At 38.0% G+C, this 13720-nt stretch overlaps 1 protein-coding gene across 7 annotated transcripts in view; it reads left to right on the forward strand.

Moving 5' to 3' along the window:
* bcas3 (BCAS3 microtubule associated cell migration factor) overlaps positions 1–13720 on the forward strand; it is a 235246-nt gene that overhangs the window by 72129 nt on the left and 149397 nt on the right. For 6 of the 7 annotated variants that reach the window (XM_088616288.1, XM_088616291.1, XM_088616292.1 and 3 more), the window contains 2 exons: positions 6086–6236; positions 10925–10969. In XM_088616288.1, coding sequence (XP_088472414.1) covers positions 6086–6236; positions 10925–10969 — 196 coding nt within the window. The remainder of the gene's footprint in view (positions 1–6085; positions 6237–10924; positions 10970–13720) is intronic. The other variant, XM_088616290.1, reaches the window with a different exon arrangement.

The raw sequence follows: 13720 nt of genomic DNA on the forward strand, positions 1-13720 counted from the left end.
GATGGAAAATTCATGTTACCGTGCAAATTAGTATCATAATTTAGATATATACATACATTGTGCTTTAACTCACTTAAACAGTTCTGCTTAAACATCCATGCTTATTTTCTATAATTCAGTGAGTTCTTTAACTAAGTTCACTACATGGTTTTAATTTCATGTGTGCAAAAACAGAGTGCTGAAAATCACGGTACTTAATTTGTGTGAGTATATAAAATATATGTAAGGCATTATGTATATATACATAATGTTCTAAGTTGTTTTTGTCCTTAATCAAGCATATGCTGCCGGCTTTTAGGGAAGCCTTCAGCAGACTTATTGTGCACAATATTAGACTGACAAAAAAGTCTTTCATACATGCTCTGCTGACTGAAGTAATAAGGAGCTTTTTAAACAGATTTGAGTTAATTGAGTGTGTTGGGACACTGCTAACTTTTCGTTCTGCATTAGATTTGGTCCATCTGATTGAAATGCACCAAGAAGATGATTGCAAGATGAAATGGAATGACTTTAGTCTACATTTCATGGTTATAGAAATTTGAATTCCAGGCAAAATTTAATTTTGCATCTATAAAAGCTTGCAAACATTGTTTGTGATTTTTTTGCATACATTTAGATGCTAAAATCTTCATGCTTTCAACTTTCAATATGGTCACCATTTACTCTTAAGTAAATTGATATTATCAAATTACTGTTTCTTGATCAGATCCACATGCTGAATTGCATTGATTATATTTCTACATGAAGTCTCTTTCTTCAGCTTTGTTACTGCTTGGTAACTGAATTTTAAACTGGAAGGAGTGGTTCAACTACCAAACCTGCAGAAATAATAACGGGTACCCCCTACCTGACAAACTCTACTTCTGCAATTATAGTACCCTACATCAAACAGACATGAGGCGATTGAATCCAGAGTATAAGATTCAGAGAAATGTTTGAATCACACTGTCACTGTACAGAGAACAGGGCTTTTTCCTTGGCCTTTCCAGAAAATCAGGACTTTCTTACTTCAGTAAAAACACCAATCAGATAGCTGTATAGTGGTTACACGCACAGATGATTTTGAGTTAGAGTGGTTTTCATGAGAGGCATCAAAGCGTTGTAATGCAGTAAACAATGTGCATTTTCCCTCTGTTTCAATGTATTTGCTCATATCTACTTTCAGTTCATATTAGATATGCTGAAATCTGACTCAGTGTGAGTTTTATTTTTGCTATATTAGTAAGAGATTTCACTTGATAAGTACTGTGTAGCATTTAATAATGGCACAGTTAATAAACTTGAAATGCTATGTACAAAATGCATTGTGTGGAATATATATTTCAGATGTGCCATATGAATTAATTGTAGCATATGAGAACATAAAAATTACTGGTTTACGAAATTGGTATTCTGCAAATATGGTTGTAATCGTCATATTTATTTGGTGGCAGAAGAATGTGATTCAAGATTTTTCATAATATATGGTGTGCAAATATGAAGAACAGGATCTAGTGTCGATTCAGTGATAACTAAGACATCAAGGGCTAGAACATGCTCATCCCATGCTTAAATATAAGGTGCTGATTTGCTCGGAAACACACTTAGAGTTACTGCTGGAAAACTGCAAACTAAGGAAGTCTGTCTCTTTAAAAACATTCTCATTCACTTGTGGTTTTAGAAACAACTGGCAATTTGCCATTTTCACATAGGCTGGATTGACCCCACTCAGAGCCTGAAAACAGCAGGCGAGCAGATACTGTAAAAACGGAAAAGATTCAACCAAGAGGATCCTTGGCCTTGTTCTGGTATTACCTGGGAGTTGCCACTGATGTCTTTTCCACAAATGTCTGATTTCTTCAAAAAACAGTAAATCTTGTGAAGTTTATTTTCTTTGCAGCATCTGTGTTTTATAATGGTTCTTTTAATTTGTTTTCACTTTGTCTGGTGGGATTTCTTTTGTCCGGCACTCTCTGGCCTCCCCCCCCCTCTTTTTCTTTCTCTCTGGAAGTGAGTATTTTAATAATGATAGTTCTGGGAATTCACACAGGCCAGCTACATGACAGCACTTTTCCCCAGTGCAGCAGCGGAGAAGCCATTGTTACTCTCTTTTAATGTCCCCCCCAAACACACACACACTTAATCCCTGCCTCCTGTGCATTTTTTCTTTTTTTTTTTACTATATCATGTCTGGGAAACTTGGACAAGCAGGAAAGACATGAATGAACGAAATAGTATATATCAAAGTATTCCCTAGATAAGAACACTGCTTTGCACACTGAACTTTAGGCATGTGTTACCAGTCCCAAGGCCCGCAGCTGTATACAGTAGGTCTGAATTACTGAAGGTCTTTCATTAATTAATGGTTAATGTTGGTTTTTGCTTTTCTAAGAAATTCGCAAGACCTTAAGAAAAAATATCCTGAATCCTGCAGAAATGCTAAATCCGACAGCATGTCCAGAAAAATTTTGTCGATAAGCATTTAAGGTATCCATTGAGATTAAATTGTCTAAAAATCACGATTACTTTTCTTGATAATGCGGTACTGTATTTCATGTGATGGAAAGCGTTGGAAATCTGGATGACAATCAGCAGTTTATTTCCAAAAATATTTCTTCATTGATAGTTGAAGCTGGGTGGAATGACAACATGACATTGTGAGCTTCCTAGTGACTGAAACACTGCATGCTTCAGCTTTGCCTTAATAGACCCTTTTCCCCTTGGCCCTGTCTTTAATTGGTACACAATTTTTCAGGGATAAGTATTTAATCAAATAATGGCTCTTAATCCTACGTTCTTTCCTGACTGCAGAACATCTTTTCCAGTAATGACATCCAGTGGCTGTGTTGTAGACAGTGTTGCTTAGGCTTCTGTGAAATTTCTCCATGTACTGTAGGTTTTGCCCACATTGGCAAACTAAAGAATTACATACATTACCCTTTGCTAGGAGCAGTATTGACACAAGTCTATTAATTCTGAACAAGAATCGAGAATCAGTGTGCCAGCTTGCTGGAGCAGCACATTATTGCCAGTTCATTGTTTTTCAGATGGCATTTACTTGCACTTTGCCCTCCACTGTTGTGTGACATGAGGAAGACACTAAACAACAGATATATAAGCATCAGGTAGTTTTCTAAGAAAAACTCCAGACACTTTTTGCAGTATTTAAATGACTTGTATGCATGCATCTATTAGGGTAGTCATTTATACTTTGTTTCTCTCATGTTATTATATTTCCCAGTCTCTGTCTTTGATAATACTAAGCCAGATACATCAAAAACATGTCGGGAAGTGGAGGAGCTGTTGAGCTGAATTGCTTTGAATAGTCTCCAGGCACACATGTAGTGCTCTTCCCTAAGAACCTCCAAACACATCAGTATTTATCAATATTTCTTTGCATTCTATTTAAATGTACAGGAGTGCTGGGTGTCCATAAAAAAATTCCCACAGGGAACAATAAAATCTTATCTTATTTACAGAAAGAGTTACATGTATATGATGACATTAGAAGGATGTGTATAAGAAATTAGACACAAAAGGTAATTTTATATATAATGAAACTGTGTTTTTGTACAACCACAGTAGGTTAATCATAAGCACTTGCAAAGTGTCTTGACAATCAGTGCGTGTTTGATTACTCTTTGATTTTTAGAGGTGTTTCCTCAACTTTGTGTTGCTAGGTTTTTTAAACTTGTGACTGAATTTTAATTTCATCCAAGCGGTGAGACAATTTAATTTCAATTAAGTATTTCATTCCACATTTTGAAATCTCGTTACGTCTCGAGTTTTCCTTGGATTCGAGTGGGTTAATGCAGTGCACAGAAAGATGCTAAATTCATTAAGATTTTTCTTCTTTCTTTCCTACTTTTAGTCCATCTCAAGCACCATTATGGCTTTTCAGCCTGCTTCCTGTTCAAATTCCTTTTCTTTTCTGTTATTCTTACACACAAAAGGTGGCTGCACTGGGGGTGTAGTTGTTTTGAAATGTTAAGAACCCTCTCATGCTGGGGCTGTGTGGATTTGTGCTGGGGTTTGTGTAATGTCTCCCCTGAATGCACTGGTTATTTAGGGGCCTAAGACCTAATATGGCCTCTCTTTGATTAATCACAAAGCCGGCGTTTCACAGTATTAATGAAACATAGAGAAACGAGTTAATGATCTAAACCCTCTAAATCAGTGTTGCATGCCTGCTTGGAGTGCTTTGATTCCATAAAAAACAGAAGAGCTTTCTTTTATTGTGTTTTTTTTTCCTTTGTTTTGTTTCTTTATCTCCGTTTTTTTTCATTTCCAGCAATCAGGGGCCATTGCCGTTTTCCCCCTTTTTTATGCTCTAAAAGAAAGAAGGCGGTCTTGATCGAGGCCATTAACTCGGATTTCTTGAAGGTCCGGGAAAGGTTTCTGGAAGACTAATGAACTTGAACTCACGTTTATTGTCACGGGGTGATCCAGTTTTCCTGGTGTTTTGGTGATGTGATTGTGAGTGAGATTTAAAGACATTGTTTGAAATCTGTAATTGAATTAGGCATGAAAAGGTGGAATTCAGTTTTTACTGAAATCTGTTCGTTCTATCCTATTAGTAAAACAATACCATGTATCTTGTTAACATTTTTTGTCCATAATAGTGAACATGTAGACCAATATACTTTATTTTTACTAGATATAAATGTGCCCAAATGTTGATGATTGCATAAATTGTTCAATTTAGGTGATAACTGAAAATGAAATTTCGTATTCATTTACATTCAGGGATCAGTGTTTACTTTTAATGAAACAAACATAGTTTGTAATTAAAAGAAGATATTTTGCTCAATTTAATCCAATAAAGAATGTAATTTGTTTCCCTAGTATCAGTAGGAAATGAAAACATCCTTGAACAACCCTTCAAAAGATTTACTTACAGTATTTAAAAAAAGAAACTGTTGTTTTAATTTAAAATATGAAGTTTTAATGTTGCCAATATAATTGATAAAATATTTAATAATGATCTTTTTGTCAAATTTACTTGTTTCATTTAAGTAAAACAAAGTCTTCACTGGGGTTGGTGACCTTGAGAATCATGTGAAATGGTGCAGTTCCTATTTCATGATCAGCTCCATATGTGGTACATACATGTCTGTTTTTACAACTTGTTTAAGCACAATCTCTCTGGGCTTTTGTTTTTGTTTTAAGTACTTTTTCTGACATAGCCTTAAAAGCTATTAGGGCATCATAGGAAATGTTTTAAATTGTATAATTGCATTTTTTTCCTTTTCTCAAATCTGTTTTCTGTAAACTGTTATTTAGTGGTTTGGGGAATAAAAGTAGTTGGGAAAGGCTGGTGTGGTTGATTAACACACTGAGGCACTAATGTTCTTTGTCGCGTTGCATCTTGAGGTAGTTAGCCTCAATCAAAGCTCGGCCTACAAACGGAGTACCCCAGTCTCAAATCTCTACATGTCTGAGGGGCAGAGGGGGCTTCTTGTCGTTTTGAGGCTGGGCAGTGGTTACCCTCTTCGATCAGGGGCTTTTTCCACTCACAGCTGGTAAACTCTGACCCTACATCCTAAAGCTGAAAAGTGAATAACATGGTTGAAATGTTACAGTGGTCATACACATCTGTTTTCCGCCTCCAGTGTGCAGCTTGTCCTCCATTTATCATCACAGAAATAAGAAAAAAAAAACAGCACAGGGCTATGAAGTGATAGCACTTCTTTCCAGAAAAAATGCACGAGATGGTGGGACAAGCACTTCAAGAAATGGTCAAAATAAATCACAGCGTCTACATCCACAGAATCGTTCCCTGGATTTGGTTGAAAAGTTCTTCCCATAATTCAAATAAATCCTGATTCACTCAAATTCAGCAGTTTTTTTGGCAAACTTACAAAAAACATAATTTTGGGAGTTGCAAGATCAGACATACGCAGGTGTGTATATGAAAAGTCCATGTTTGTGTTCCGACAGTCCCCTCATAATTGTTCAGTCAGGGCTCAGAAACGAATAGGAAGATCTGTAGTTTTCCTCAGGGATTTTTTTCCATACCATATGGGGATGCTATGGAGATTGCATCTGACATTCTGGAGCTGTGAGCAATTCCTGAAGTTTTCTTCTTTTTTTGTTGTTTTTGCAGCCAAACTGAACAGCCAAGAGTGCTACAACAACTTCACCAACAACAACATGGGGAACCCGCGTCTCTCGCCTCTCCCCAGTCTGACTGTTGTGGTGCCACTGGCCCAGATCAAACAGCCCATGACACTGGGCACCATCACCAAGCGCACAGGGTAAGTGCTTCATATTGCAGCTCCTTTTGCACCAGTCAAGCACCAGATGCCAAGCTGGAATTGTATTCCAAGTGCTGAAGCCAAATAAACAACTGCTTTGCATTACTGTCTTTCCCCTTTCCCCCTTGTTTATGTTAATGCATTAACTGAGGCAGCTGCACAGCCTGCGTTCATGCAGGCACAGCAGCCACGTCCTTGGACCTTAGCTTCTTGTTGCTGCGTTTGTTTTGCACAGTCAAATCTTTTGTCATAAAGAAGTGATGAGAAGGCTTCCGACATCCTTTACATTTTTCCTTTAAAGCTTGGTAAAGCAAAGTATTAATTAGCAAGTGCACTTCGACACCATAAATGCTGCTGTGTCGTAATGATGGGGAAATTGTTACTAAAAAGATGCTGTAAATGACGTCTGTACATCGTTCGTCAGTATGTCAAATAAAAAGAAGTGATGGTACTTAAGGGTCAATCATATCTATGCAGGCATTGTACACGTCAGGATACACATAGTATGTATAAGGAGTGGAGAGCCACAGTCTAGCAGACCTAACAGGGCACCCCTGGCATATACTGTATCTGATATCTGGGTATACAAGCCAGACTAATTCACAACAATTATCTTCATATTAATTTGCATTATTCAGTGTAATATGCAGCATACATTATTTGACATTAGGAAATATTATCCAAACGAATGCACTGTAGCAAATGACTGAAGTATTTCAGCAACCTTTTCATATTTATATTTTAATGTTTAGGACAGTCTTTAACACTCCCAGCAAAATCCACCAGCACATTAAGAATAAGAAAATGAACACGAGTTTCCATCCCCTTTGTTCTGGCACATCCCAGGGTGTAAGATTCATATTGTCCCAGATGTGGGGTTTGTTCCAGCACATCTGGAGCTCACTTCTGAGGACATGTATGTCTACATTATGCTGTCTTCTTCAGCTGTTTGTCTAACTGAAGTAAGGACAGGATTTTTACTTCAAGTTAACAGAAAACCTTTTAGAAAAGCATGGTTAAAGGAGCCTGTGTAATTCCTTGCATTTATGTACAATAATGATCCTAATGATCTCTGAGTGTGTAGGAGGGACCCACTTCATCCACCACTGAAGTGCAGCTCTGGCTGGGTGACAGCAGATGAGTTGAAGAAGTGAGAAATTTCTTCACTTGTTGAATTCAGATTGTACAAACCCAGAGTGGAATTGAGATAATTGGGGTCAGCTCCCCTTCTCTTATGAAAATTACCATGTAATTTAATGATCTTTAAAGTAGTCGGGCCTTCAGTTTAGCACCCATGATCTACAGGACAGTGTCCTCGGTCAGCATACAGGGGCATTGGTTATGACCTTGGCATTGGTTATGGTCCAGAAGGAAAAGCGCCATCTACTGGTCCACCAATACCAGTTAGAGCAGAAGACTGGTTTTCCTTGGAAGCCTCCTATCCTCATCTCCTGCTGGAACAGCCTTGCTTAGTCTCTGAGATCTGATTGAGTCAGTCATCACCTGATGTGGTGATGGTGCAGCTTCAAAAATACATCAGCAGCAGTTGTAAAACTGGGCTGGTAGCTGCTCCTTTCTGTCTGGAACAGGGGAAGTTTCAGTTCAGCTATGTTCAGAAATAAGCTAACATATTCTGTGGGGAATATCATGTACAGTATAGTGATATTGCTGTTTTTGTAGTGAAGTAGTGTAGATCTGACAGAAGTGAGGTGCTGTCTGTCTGCCTGGAAATAGTGTGAATTAGCATTTCTAGGTGGATGTAAATACTTAAGGGGAATACCATCTGGTTAACATCCATTTGTATTCTTGTCACTGCTTGGAAATCCCCTGAAACTCACTAGCCAACGTCAGTACATGTTCCTAACTAATAAGAAACTGAAAAGTAGGCGGTGTGCATATGCTTCTTGTTATTTATGTTGGGTATCTCAAGGCAAGACACATCTAAAGAGACATCATTCTGAAAAGTGCAATGGGAGAGTTATCGGAATAATAGTAGAATAATAGATTAGAAGAGTTCATAAAATTTATTTTGGAAGAAGGACGTATTGTACTCATTTTAAGGTATTTCACCTTGGAAGACCTTTATCAGTAATTCACCCCAAAATGGACTTGTTTAATCCGGGCTTGCTTGGCAGTATGACAGAGCTGAATGTTTGTGTTGGGAGTGAGGTAAGGTGTTAGTGCTGCCAGCAGAAGTGCTCATGGATGCTGATGTCTGACTTTTTCCTTAGACTGCAGGCATCCATAAGCGCTTAATTCATCAACACTGAACTCAGATAGGAAGACATTAAAAACGCACCAGAGTCACAAAAGGAATGATCGGGAAAGCTGTTTTGTTCGGCTGTACAAATAAAGTATGTCAAAAAAACGAGATGTTCCTGGGGGTTCTTTTGACCCTACAGATGTGTACAGATTAGTGCAACAAAGTGTTTTCATGTCATTGCCTGACAAGGATGAATTAAACATTGTGGTTAGGTTATTTAAAAGTTTGCTGGGCGGTGGTGCTGACTAAGTCCAAAGCGGTGTGGTCTGTTGCATGAAAGGTAACAGAATAAACGGCTGAACTGACGCTAACAATCAGGAGCAGAAATGCTCCATGGGTAAATGTGTTAAACGTTGTTTTGCTGCATTCTAAAAAAAAACGATTTCAGAATCATGGGTCAGTCCATGGCGTTATGGTGTGTGCGCATTGTTCTTTAGTAATCAGCGTGGGTGGGTCACATCTCCTTTTGACATCACATGGTGTGTTGCCGTCAGCGTTGACAGCTTTAATCAGTGGGGCTTTACGTCCTGGTATGAGTGGATTCTTGATGTCACTTCCCTTCCTGGATGGCTCGTTTTCCTTCCTGTTTATTAATTAGACACACAGGCACTTCAATTGGTTAAATTGTCCCTTTTTTTAGTGGCAAATTTGCCCTGCCCCCTCCCCCACTCGCCTCACCGTGCTGCCCTTTCATTTCTTATTCCTCATCTCCTCCACTCTTCTGTAAGCCTTTGCTGCTTGATGGGACTTCCTGCTCTTGTGCTTCCATATGTTGGGTAGCTGCCAAACGTGAGAATGTATTCACTGTCAGCTTCATCTGTATGGCTCTTAATGAGGATATTTTACAGAGCTGATGTTCCTGAGTGACAACAGGAAACCCTGCTTGTGGCATTAATGCGTTTCAGGCCAAGCCACGGCTGAGTTTCCTTGTGACCAATTGGAATACTAATAGCTTTGAAAATTTGGGTGCAACAATTCAATAATTTCCATTTTTTTAACAAGCTTTTTTTTTTGCTCGCGTCAATCTTTTAGGATAATCCAGCGTTTCGCTTTTTAAAAATTAGTCTGGCGTTGAATTTAAACTGTCATTAAATCCCCCCCGTAGCAGCACAGATAAAATAGTTATGATTAAACCACTCCTTCAATGCACAGTTTCAAACTCCCGAAGCCGCTTGTACCAGTGCAGGATGTACCAGAAGATCACATCGCATCACTGTCCGTAACCGCTTATCTAATTTAGGGTCCCAGGGGAGCCAGAGGTTATCCTGAGAAGCACTGGGCACAAGGCGGGATATAATCTGGATGGGAAACCAGTGCACCGCAGGCACACACAGACACAAACAAGCATGCATTCAGACCAGGGGCAGTTTTTAGAGAAGACAATCAACATCCCAGTAAACATGGGGAGAACATACAGGATAGCACCCCGGGATTTGAATTGCATCACCAGGCAGCAGTGCTGCATACCGTGCCACTGTACCGCCCTGCACCAGAAGATATGGAGGGCTAATTATTTCAATATAAAGGTCTTCCGGAACTGAACATCAAAGGGCAAAATATTCCTAAAAGAAGTATTTAGACTGCGATGATACGTGAGTGAGCAAATAAACAAAAGTTTTGTGGCTGCATGCTTGATGTTTCTGAATTACTTTTCCTGTAAGGACAGAGTTCAGGCTCATCTTCCATTATTACTGTCAGCACAATGTAATTTACTGTAAACAGTTTATAAATCTGTCACTGCCTTTGAACATGCAGGATAAACACAGGAATACACTCCCGCTTTTAATAGCTGTTTAAAATTTGAAAAACATACCCCCTTCCTCCACCAGTTCAGGCAACCAATAAAAGCCGGAGGCAGAATTGCAGTGCAGTTACACTGGCATGGAGAGAGTCCATTTTTGAACTGTGCAATGGAAAGGGAAGTGGATCTAGAAGTAGAACTGAAAGAACAAAGATGTTAAACTGTCTCCAAAGCTGGCTTTGATCAACAACTTTATTTCATTTTTAGCTGCAAAGTATGAATCGATAGTATTTGCCAGCTTTTCTGTTTTTTAGAAAGCATACGTGTCTCTGAAATGCCTCTCTGCAGTAAACAGCACTTTGTGTCCACAAAATCAGAAAAGCTCTGTCTTTATAACCTTTTCTATAAGGCATAGAGCAAAGGGGTTTCAGCATCTTTTCTGCTGCAGTGCTTCCAATCCTGATGAAAATTAAAATAAATGTTTCTGATGTTTACAAGAATCTACCTGTGACATTTCAGTTGCGCCCACATAGCCTGGACACACAAATAAAGTCTGTTTGTCCTTCTTTGTGTGTTGCACAGCTATGCAGACATGTATACATGTTTTATTATAACTGTTGCACAAACGATATGATGATAATGGTTTTTCCATCTATTTCTGTGTATCTCTCTCCCTTCACGAAGACCCTACCTCTTTGGGGCAGGATGTTTTTCCATTAAAACTCCATGGTGAGTTTCCAGTTCACTCCCAGCATGCCTTGCTTCGTATTCGCTTCAGTAAACAACTGCATCCATTGTTGTCATTGTTTTTTTTTTATTATTTTTGCTTTTTTAGAGTCTCTTCAGTAAAGACTGGTTACAATATTCACGCATTCCAGGATGAAAACTGCAGCACTGGTTTTATTATTTAGCCTTTATTACCTTCTTCTGGTGTTATTTTTTGTGTTACAGTAGCACAGAGTTTTTGTTGAACTTCAGCTTTCCAAAGAACTTCACAAGTTAAGGCTTACATTTTCTGTATAACTCAAGGGTATTACCGACCCAAGTATTTGTTAATTTGCAGATTCTGAATTTTACAATTATAATTTATTCATTAGCAGGCACCCTTATTCAGTGCAGCTTGCCATGTATAAAATGTACAATAAATAACATGTATTGCCATACAGCAAGTGAATAAAATACAAAATAAGGCTAGCACATGCTGCAGTGCTCCTTCTTTGTGAATTGTTTTGCTTTTTTGTGAAGGTACGCCCTCAAGTTAAACTGTATCTGTGGTCATTTATCCAGTGTGAAAAGAAACCGGGCATTTTTTTACTTTGGACCCTTTTGATATGGGAATGGTATGACCTAGCAGTGATTGGCAGGGTGCAGAAAATTAAAAGACACAGCCTAAGCACTTGGGGAGCTTGGAAGCAGCTCTTTTCTGTGCTTCTCTGTCTTGCGGTTTATTTGAAGCCACCGCTGCAAATGAATGAGCTCTCTCATACTGTTTGCCATGTCCCTTGCTGAAATACAAATACTGTTTATTTAAAAATAACATCTTTGTCCTAAAATTCACGTTGTTTTCATTATGATTTTATAGCCCTTGGTGACATTTTGGCAATGTTATTGAAATGTGCGGTATGTGTAACATATTTCAGATTGTACACAGCAATTTCTGTGTGTTATGTTCATACAGAGTGTAATGTGGGCTCAGAAATCCGTCTTTGCTCTTTAATTTAATGTGACAATTTTATAATCTTATTGTCTAGTGAAATAATGAAAAGCTTGCCTTTGCAGCTAAAAAAATTCTCTGAAGTTTGATTAAATGAAAACTCATTGACAGGAAATTTAAATTTTGTTTCAGCTGATGGTTTAAACTAAAGGATTAATTTACTTAAGTAGTTTTATTCTGAAACAAAAACGATTTTCAGAATTCATCATGAACTTTAAATTGGTCTTATTATCAACTTATTATAGGTTATAGTTTGTTATGTCTTGGCTTTTGTTAAAAATAATGTGTAAGATTTGGCTCTCATTTTATTGTTTAGACTCTGATCTGAATCATAACTTGTTGCATTGCCCATGTCTAGAACTCTTATATCTATAAATCAGTTTTATAAGCAATTTGTGCTCCAATGCCCGATTGTCTTATAAATAGTTTTATAACAGTGATTCAAAATGCAGTGGGTTTCCAAACAGGTAAAACCCTCAAGTCAGTAAGTCCAGAATGGGTGAAGGGCAGATCTTACACCAAGCAGATTTTAAGCTTCTCTCTAAAGTTCCTCTGCAGCCAATTGAGTTAATGAGTTTTTTTTGTCATGCCATCAACAAAAAGCCAAATATCACAGATAACGTATTGCTTTCACAGAAGACATTAAATGTATTCTTAGAAAAAGAGATCTGAAGCAGTCGGGCTCTTTCATTACTCTAGAGGGTGAAGTTACGTTTCTGGCCGTGCAGTCTTGTGAAATAAGATGCTTACGAGCTTTTAAAAGAAATCCCATTATGACAGAATCACTTATGTATAAATGATAGAGTACTTCAGTTAAATGAACTTTTCTTCTGAATTTCTTGTCCTGCGTTCCCAGTGTTGATTCTTTCACAGTACGAAATGAAGTGCATGTGGTGCCTTTCTGTCATGAGGAGCCTCAGGGCAAGCTATTTTTTTCCTTTAGTCCTAAAAAACATTTATACTTTTGAGTTTTTTTTCTTCCTGTCAAGCTTAGTCAGTGCATAATGTTCGTGCAATGCCTTGAAGCTCTGCTCTTCTTAGAGATAAAACACTGCTACTGTAAACCCGTAAATTTTAGGTATTTATGCAGTGAAATATTGTCTGCTGCATTGTTCGTCAAGCAGTAGCTTGAAAAAGCAGCTTAATTTAAGAGTAGCATCAGAAATGAAAATACTTTTAACACAAATCTAGTTTGATGATACAGCCACATTATGAATAACTTTCCACTTCGACAAGTGAACTTCAAGCAGAAATGACTTTGTCATGAGCGACAGTGCAAACCTCAGGTCTAATTCCGAAATAAAAAGCAAAGGTTAGTGATTTTTGTTTCATTCTGTGATTGCCACAGAGAACCGCTTCTTCTAGTTGTGTGAGCTAAAAAAAAGGAAAATAAAAGTTGCATCTGTAAGATTTCAATCTTTATATTTTCTTTATAAAAATAATAACCACTTAGTAATGAACACGCTCAGATGAGTGTCCTGCACCCTTATTCATACTGAAACCCGTGTGGGAAGTGGATGGTGAGAGATCTTGTACGCTATTGTGCAATTACATGAGGTCAGAATAACAGTTAAACATAGTAACATGGCAAGATGTGGAACCTACTGCACAAACTATTTTTGGCATCCAGCGTATTTTTTAAAAAACGTTTGTCTTGGTGGTTTTATGATGAGGTGGAACATTTCAAGGCTCTGAAAATGTTGTATTACAGATAGAAATGGGTGTTTTGCTTTTATATTAAAACATGCTTGCATTTTACAATGGTT

This window comes from Lepisosteus platostomus, chromosome 22 (genome assembly GCF_059453375.1).
Source record: "Lepisosteus platostomus isolate fLepPlt1 chromosome 22, fLepPlt1.hap1, whole genome shotgun sequence".
In the NCBI taxonomy this organism is placed as follows: domain Eukaryota; kingdom Metazoa; phylum Chordata; class Actinopteri; order Semionotiformes; family Lepisosteidae; genus Lepisosteus; species Lepisosteus platostomus.